This window comes from Thalassophryne amazonica, chromosome 18, assembly GCF_902500255.1.
Source record: "Thalassophryne amazonica chromosome 18, fThaAma1.1, whole genome shotgun sequence".
NCBI lineage: Eukaryota > Metazoa > Chordata > Actinopteri > Batrachoidiformes > Batrachoididae > Thalassophryne > Thalassophryne amazonica.
In genome coordinates this window covers 40,452,780-40,461,519 of record NC_047120.1, presented here as the reverse complement: position 1 = coordinate 40,461,519, position 8,740 = coordinate 40,452,780, and the positions used below count along the sequence as shown (strand labels likewise).

The 8,740-nt window shown below is 38.6% G+C and overlaps 1 protein-coding gene across 1 annotated transcript; it reads left to right on the top strand.

Annotated features, from left to right (window-relative positions):
• LOC117530569 (serine/threonine-protein kinase Nek2-like) lies at positions 1–3,434 on the top strand. The gene is made up of 6 exons (XM_034193460.1): positions 1–167; positions 211–535; positions 1,344–1,426; positions 1,515–1,638; positions 2,745–2,952; positions 3,330–3,434. The coding sequence occupies exons 1-5, from the start codon at positions 1–3 to the stop codon at positions 2,946–2,948; spliced, it is 903 nt and encodes a 300-aa protein (XP_034049351.1). The 3' UTR covers positions 2,949–2,952; positions 3,330–3,434.
• Positions 3,435–8,740: the final 5,306 nt, after the last annotated feature.

The following is an 8,740-nucleotide window of genomic DNA, read 5'->3' as shown; positions in this document are numbered from 1 at the left end:
ATGAGAAAGAGTCTCCAGAACAAGCTCATGCAGGAAGTCAACCTCCTGAGGGAGCTTGACCACCCAAATATTGTGCAGTATTTCGATCACTTCATAGACCAGGAGAACAAGAAGGTTTATGTTGTGATGGAGTACTGTGAGGGTGGTGATCTGGCCAGTGTCATCAGGTGCTGCATCAAAAAAAAGGTAAAAACAACATCCTTAATTTGTCTTTACTTTGTATTATATCTGGGTAGTTTTATGTCTGTGGTTTGTCGAAATCCCTCCTGTATTAACTTGTCTGTTAATCCCAAAAGCTTTTTTCCTCCCTGAGAAATTCATTCTTCAGGTTTTGGAGCAACTCACCTCAGCCCTGAAATACTGCCACAGACGCCCTGATGGCAGTGTTGTTCTGTACCAGGACATAAAGCCAGCCAATGTTTTTGTTGCCAATGACTTTAACGTTAAGATAGGTGATTTTGGGCTGGGAGACATCCTCCCCAGTCGGAACGACTATGTCAATACGCAGACTGGGACTCTTCACTACATGTGCCCAGTAAGTCCATTTTCTTTTCCGTTTCTTTTTGAAGTACCTTCTTGTCAGGAGAAATTTCAGAGATTTACAAGTACGGGTCAATGCAGAGCACAAAGGGATCTTCCTCAGTAACAGTCGTCGTTTCTACACCATCACATTTTTTTTCTGAGCCCTGTCATTTAAAGCACGTCATTTTTGTGACATGGTTTTTGTTTTTCATTGTGCATAACCATAGCATTAGTGTGTTCCCTCCAGGCGCATTCGTGACACGGTTGTTTTTATTTTCCTATTTATAATCTTTCCCTTCTCCTAACTCTAACCATAACCAAATGTTAACCATGACACCCACAGACCGCCCATTTCACCTCACAGTTTGAGCCCCCATCATGAAATTAATTGGTGCCCCTGTTACGAAAAACACTCCGTTTTCATACCCCCTCCATGAATCCATAGATTGATGTACTTTTTGCAACCCAGTCCCAAGAACTGCCATGAGACTGGGTTGGTTCCCACTCCTATACCTAACAATAACCCCCGTCACAGAAAGTGTCCTGTTTTCGTGCCCCCATCACGAACACATAGATTAATGTACTTTCTGTAATGCCACCATGAACTGCTGAGACACCTACACTTTTAAACATGGTTGTGGGTGGAGAAGCTTCAGGTTCCTTCCCCACTGGAGTTAGTGAGGTCCGGCCAAGAGGTGAGGCTGACTGCGACTAATCTCTGGGATTACTCTTTCGAAAATGACAAAATTCTATAAAGCATAAAAATGGCAAACTGTCATGTTATAAATGCAGAATAAAACTTCTTTCCTTTTTTTTCCCAGGAAAAACTGAACAAGACTTTTTACCATGAAAAGTCTGATATCTGGTCACTGGGGTGTCTCATTTATGAGCTGTGTGCATTAAAGTAAATACTGAAACTCATAACAGAGCTGATTGTATCAAATTTGTTACCAGCAAAACAAAATACTTTTTGTCGAATTCCTCCTCTTCAGGCCTCCGTTTGCTGGTGGAGGAAAATGTCTCATCAACAGGATCAACCGTGGGAAGTTCAAAAAAATTCCACCCCACTATTCAGATGAGCTGAACTCCTTAATCGGCGACATGCTGCAAGTTTTGGTAAGATCCACTGTTATTTAGTGTGCTGTCATTCAAAACATTCACTTCTGTCAATTTTACACAAAGCTGCAACATGTTCTATCTTTATCTTGTGAATTTGACGAGGGGTTCAAATGCTGATTCATCAAACTGTAACAATGTTTGTGGTGGGAAGAAATTTGGACAATCTCAGTCCATAAAGGAAGCTCATTGCAGTTGTGTGGCTGAATCAAAGACGTCCATCTTCACAAGATCCATATTAAAATCTGTGCACTTTAGTAGCGTGCACCAATCTGGTTTATCTGCGATGTGATCAAGGTGACCTTTGAGGTCTGAAGAACTCATACATCTTTAAAAATTGAAGTTTCCCCCATTAAAAGTATTGTTCTGACTTATCTGTGATGTTGTGTTGTTCGATCACATTCCTCATGAATCCTTTGTAGGAGTTTCTGAGGCCGTCCATGGAAAACATCCTCCACAGCAGCCTGCTCACTCAGCAGAAGCAAAGAACTGGTGACTCTGCTCATCATCTTCCTGCACCCACGACAGCTGCAGACCTCAGGCCCAGTGAGCCAGAGGTCTGAGATTTTAAGGTTTTCTTGTTGACTTATAAAGTTGTTCATGGACTGGCGCCATCTTATCTGACTGATCTAGCTTTAACTTTACGTGCCGGCCAGGGCTTTGCGGTCGCAGGATGTGGGACTTCTCTGTGTTCCCAGGGTGAAGAAGTAGTTAGCAGGTCGAAGAGCCTTTTCTCATCGTGCACCCACCTTGTGGAACAGTCTTCCTGCGACCGTGAGGCAGTCAGAATCTGTGGACATTTTTAAGTCAAGACTGAAAACCTATTTTTATTCTCTTTCTTATGAATAGTTTTTATTTTTTATGTTTTATTCTTGTACTTCTGTTTTTAATTATGTATTTGAAATTTTTTATTCATTTTTAATTAATTTTTTTAAATTTTATGTTGAATTGTTATGTGGAAGGCACCTTGAGACCTTTGAGGTAAGAAGAACTCATACATCTTTAAAAATTCAAGTTTCACCCAATTAAAAGTATTGTTCTGACTTATCTGTGATGTTGTGTTGTTCAATCACATTCCTCATGAAAAAAATTGTCTCTCTTTGTAGGACTTTCTGAGGCCGTCCATGGAAGACATCCTCCACAGCAGCCTGCTCACTCAGCAGAAGCAGAGAACTGGTGACGCTGCTCATCATCTTCCTGCACCCATGACAGCTGCAGACCTCAGGCTCAGGGAGCCGCAAGACATTCCATCGAAGTCGTGGAAGCGGAGACTGGAGGCTGAGCATCATCAGCCAAGCAAGCAGAGGTGAGAAGATCAGTGTTCTCCCAAAAAACCAATGAGCTTATGTTCTATGTTTGTCAGTTGTCTGGATTACTCACTTTTTCAGTCAGTCTCCACCAAACCTGCTCAAATCATCTTATCTCGTTGGTTTTGAGAAAATGTGTTCTCCCATCCCTTCTTATTACCCACAAAACACAGTATAACTGCAGTTTTCCACACTGTGCGCATTTTAAATCGTTAACATTTTCGTGCAAAATCTGATGTGGCTCTTGTTTCATCCTTCATCCTCGTCATTTAAAGTGAATCATTATAAAATAACTAACAGACAGTTGACACATTTGCCTCATAAAGAATGAAACAGACAACTTGATAAATGTCTGAGTAACTTTTTTGTCTTTGTCACCCACAGGGTCATGTGACATGGGTTGGTGCGAACCAGTGACCACATCGTCTCTCACCTGCCAAAGTTGATTCTGCTTCTATCTTCTTAAATTAAAAATGATTATCATCAAATTAAATATATCTGTTGTTGTTTCTCCTCTTCAGCTAATAAAACATATTTTGTGATTCATGAAAGTTTTCAACCATGTTGTCTCCTCCCGTAATAACAGAATGATCAGCATCAACAAGAAATGTAGAAGTCATGATGAAATTATATTCATTCATTCATTTTCTATACCCACTTATTCCAAGATGACAAGTTAAGATATTATTATTATAGGGATTACATCTACCAGCTAGTTGGGAATGCCTTCTAATGCCCCAGGAAGAGTTAGAGGACTTGGCTGAGGACAGTAAAATGTGGGATTAGTCTGCAGACATCATGACTCAGACGCTAGGCAGAAAATGAATGAATGATCATTCATTTTCTGCCTATTATCTGAGCCCAGGTCAAGGTTTTGTTTAGTCATCAAATAATAACTATTGTTACTGTTCCTTTAAGGCATAATGAATTCAACATAATTTATGCCATGATGTGCAGTTAGTTAGTCATTTACAAGACAACAAATGGTGATATCATCTGTGTCTACAGTTGTGATAGGCTGGTTTTTCTCGATTTTTCAAAAACTGATAGGAAATGGACTTCAAGTTTAGATGTTGTATTGAAAGATGCCTTCACTAAACAGGAAATGGCTACTTCAGCTTGTAAGTTGAACACAGCGCTCTTCCTCCTCTTCCACCTGCTCTCCAGCTCTGCACTAAGATGGGTGGGCCGCTGCTCTCAGCGTGGATCAGTAAAGTTATGTGATTGGTTGAAAAATGTTGCATTTGACATTTATATGCAGTGACTGCTCACAATGTTTTATCTAAAACAGTATGTGTAAAAGTAAAACTGTGTTTTGTCTGTGTAGCGTGGTAAGCAAAAGAACAGTATGCATCATGGCATTCCAGAGGAGATATGAAGCTATTATTATCACTACTACTATTATTATTATTATTATTTGTATAAGGAGACGAAGTTATTATTATTATTACTACAATTATTATTATTTGTATAAGAAGATATGAAGTGAGCAAAGCAGCAAATTGGCCATGAGACATACTGCCCAACAGCTGGAAGGCATGAGGTTTCTTCATTGTACGAGGTCTATTAGAAAAGTATCCGACCTTATTTTTTTCAAAAACCATATGGATTTGAATCACGTGTGATTACATCAGACATGCTTGAACCCTCGGCATGCGAGAGTTTTTTCACGCCTGTCGGTTACGTCATTCGCCTGTGGGCAGTCTTTGAGTGAGGAGTGGCCCACCCTCTCATTGTTTTTTTCATTGTTTAGGAATGGCTCAGAGACTGCTGCTTTGTTTGATCAAAATTTTTCCAAAACTGTAAGGCACAACTGAGTGGACGCCATTCGATAAATTCAGCTGGTTTTCGGTAAAAATTTTAACGGCTGATGAGAGATTTTGGTCTGGTAGTGTCGCTTTAAGGATGGCCCACGGTGCCTGACGGCGATCTGCGCTTCGAGGTGGCAGCGTCTCACCGTTTCAAGTTGAAAACGTCCACATTTCATGCTCTGTTGACCCAGTAAGGCGTCAGAGAACAGAGAACTTTCAGAAGAAGTAGGCATGAGGCGTTTATTCGGACATTCCATTGTTAACGGACATTTTGTAATGAAAGAACGTGCGGGCAGAGTCGCATGTCGGGCCGGACCCGACTGCGGGGGATCGCGACAGGAAAAACACCTCCGTTGGAAACCTTAACGGGCAAGTTGGAACATGCCCAAGCTGTTAAACAATTTCTCAACTACTCACTTGTTGAAAGCCATCAAAAGCCGCCTGAATTTTACAAATGGTTTTCAACACGGAGGTGTTTTTCCTGTCGCGACGCACACATTTGCCGAGTCGTCACGAAAACGACTCCGCGAATTTGCGCGCACGTCTTTCATTAAAAAATGTCCTTAAACAGTGGAATGTCCGCATAAAGTCCTCATGCCGGCCTCTTCTGAATCTTCTCTGTTCTCTCACGACGTCCTGGGTGAATTAAGCCTTAAATTAGGATGTTTTCAGGTCGAAACAGGCAGACGATGGCGCCTGGAAGCGCTGCAGGATGTCCCGCTCCGTGGGAAGTCCTTACACCGACAGAAACACCCCATAATCTCTCATCAGCCGTTAAACTTTTCACCGAAAACCAGCTTAATTTCTCGAATAGCGTCCACTCAGATATTCCTCACAGGTCCAGAAAAAATGTTGATAAAGCAACGCGCGCCGTCTCGAGCAGCGTGTGAAACAAAGGAATTCAGCCGAGAGGGCGGGACCACATCTCACTCAAGGCCTGCCCACAGGGAAATGACATCACCGACACACGTGAAAAAACTCACGCATGTGCACGAGGGTTCAAGCATGATTGGTGTAATCGCATGTCATTCAAATCCATATAGTTAAAAAAAATAATAAAAGGGTCGGTTTATTATCTAAGAGACCTCGTATTAGGTAAATATTTGTGTTTTAAAGGCAAGCTTGCTTATTCATTCATTCATTCATTGTAAATACAACACCTGAGAGATCATCAATAAGTTGAGCTGAACTAAAACAATATCAATATGTGCATCTGTCACAATTTCTCATGACATCCAATCTCATTATTTTCTCCATATGAATACTGGATCAAAATTGTGACCTTGACCTTAAATCTTTTTTTTTTTTTTTTCTCCCCTCATCAATCAAATGAGTTTGTCCTTGGTGGAACCTCAGTCACTCAGTTTAGGCCAAAGTGGTTCAAAGCTTAGACAGAAAGGACTAAAAACTACAAATAATTTGTGTCTCTGTTTTCAATTGTCATCACTGATGAACACCAAAAATAACCACAAAATGAACAAAAGCCAGAATGCTGAGTGAAAGAAAGAAATCATAAAAATAATATAATCTGTTCTAAATGTCCACAAAAGGATAAAACAGTAATAGGAGCTTGCTCGCTCTATGTTGACGGAGGCACAAACCAGAAATGGCACAAAAATTCAACCCCTGTGGAGAAAAAGTCACAAAGAATGGGTTTCAATCCGATCAACGACCAAAAATTGCATTGACCTTCAAAAACAAATGTGTTCATCCGTGATTTCATTTAAATTAAAACTGAAAAATATATGGACGTGTTGGGCGCGTGTGTGTCGTGGAACTAAGGTTTTGGCTTTTTATTTTATTTTAGAAGAATTAGGTGAACTGTATTAGTTGTTGCGTTGATTTGGCAACGTATTTATTTGTTAATAATTGGGAAAAGTTAAAAAAAATTCTCAGAAAGTTCACTAAATTGTCAGTCAAATTCAAGTTTATGTTATGTTTTGAAATTATTATTTGTCACAAAAGAACACATCACTGTCTTTCTTTGCAATGAATGAAATGAAAAGGATTCAACAATTTACCATCACAGCTTCACGACATGACTGCAAGAATGGGTTTCAATCCGATCAACGACCAAAAACTGCATTGACCTTCAAAAACAAATGTGTTCATCCGTGATTTTGTTTAAATTAAAACTGCAAAATTAATTCCAAATGAGAGTGCCGGACGCGTGTGTGAGATACAGCTTTATATAGCGTGCTTGGGTTTTTAATTTATTTTGTTTCTATTTTTTTTAACTTGGTGAAAATATTAATTGCTGCGTTGAATTGGTGTATTTATTCGTCGTTATGATATTTATTGTCGATCAGCGAAAATTAAATTTAATTAGAAAAGAAATTCTCAGAAAGTTCAATAAATTGTCAGTCAAATTCAAATTATGTTATGTTTTGAGATGTGTATTTGTCACAAAAGAACACAATTTGACAAACCTCAAATGAACATTTGTTCATTGCGTTCAAATTCCCAAACCAAAAGACAACCGATATTTTCAAAAACCGAAAAGTTCAGACAAATTCACTTCTCAAATAAATTTGCTTCCTATGGCATAAAATAAGGGTGGGGGGAAGCACTGGCCAACAGTAAATGTAATTTGAAATGCGAAAATAGGCTATTGTTGCAAAAAATAAAAAATAAAAATGGAATCATAAACACCCTTTTTAAAATGAGAAATGTATTTTCTTTTACAATATATGTCATGGAAAAATAGACCGTGGAAATTTAAGGGAAATTGCATCATAAACAACAACAACAATAAAAATAATAATACATTTTAATACAATTTTTATTATTTCTTCTTGTTCGTCTACATTATTATTATTATTATTATTAATTTATAATAAATATAGCCTTTTGTCAAGCTTTTCTAAAGTTTCAAATGCAGAACAATGTGGAAAACACAAAATAACCACGACAGACAGACAAAATAATAAATGAGCACCAATGATTTTATTACGTCCTTGGCAGACATAATAATAATAATCATCTATCTATCTATCTATCTATCTATCTATCTATCTATCTATCTATCTATCTATCTATCTATCTATCTATCTATCTATCTATCTATCTATCTATCTATCTATCTATCTATCTATCTATCTATCTATCTATCTATCTATCTATCTATCTATCTATCTATCTAATCGGGTAACGAACGTTAATCCCAACGTATTATAAAGAAAACCTTAAAAAATGACAAAGTGCATTATGGGTAAGACTAACAAAGACGAATAAGACAAATTCTATATTATTATAATGAATCAAATTCGCAGCAAACTTGTATGAAAAAACAAATAAAAAAAATACACTTGGAAAGGCGAAAGGCGACACAAACGTCACTGAAAAAAAGCTTCGGTCTGATGTTTTAATTTAAGGTGTGTCAAAGGAGAATCCCCGACCTGGATCTCACGGTTCAGCGGTGATCAGGTTCTGAAATGTCACGTTTCATTTCTAATGAACGATCGTCACCGCCGCGGCCACAGTCCACGGGCCACTTTCAGTTTCTCTTGAAACGAGGCTGAGATTTTCTTCAGCGCTCCGACAATTTGTCAGAAAATAAAAAAGATGAAAGAATTTAACATCACCGCTGCTGGACGTGACTGCAAATAATTATTTCAATTTAATTATTGGACAAAAACTGTTTGTAGGAGCAGAGATTGTTGAAAAACAAATGTGGATGTCTGCGATTTCCTCTTGAATCAGAAAACCGTGAAATTCATTCCGAATGAACCACTGACTGTCAGACCTGTTTGTGTGATGCTGATCATTGATCATTGTTCAATCCTAAAATGTGTGAGGTTTTACTGAGGTGCATTTTGACATTTTTACCTCATGAAAGTCACAAAACGTGGAAGTTTTTCTTGGTGTAAGGAAACTGAAACAGGTGTGTCTGAGCTGTTTAAAAGATCCACCGTGCAGCATGTGCACCAACAAACCAACAAATCCAACTTTTGAGAAAGGAAGATTTTATTTCTAAGGTGTAAA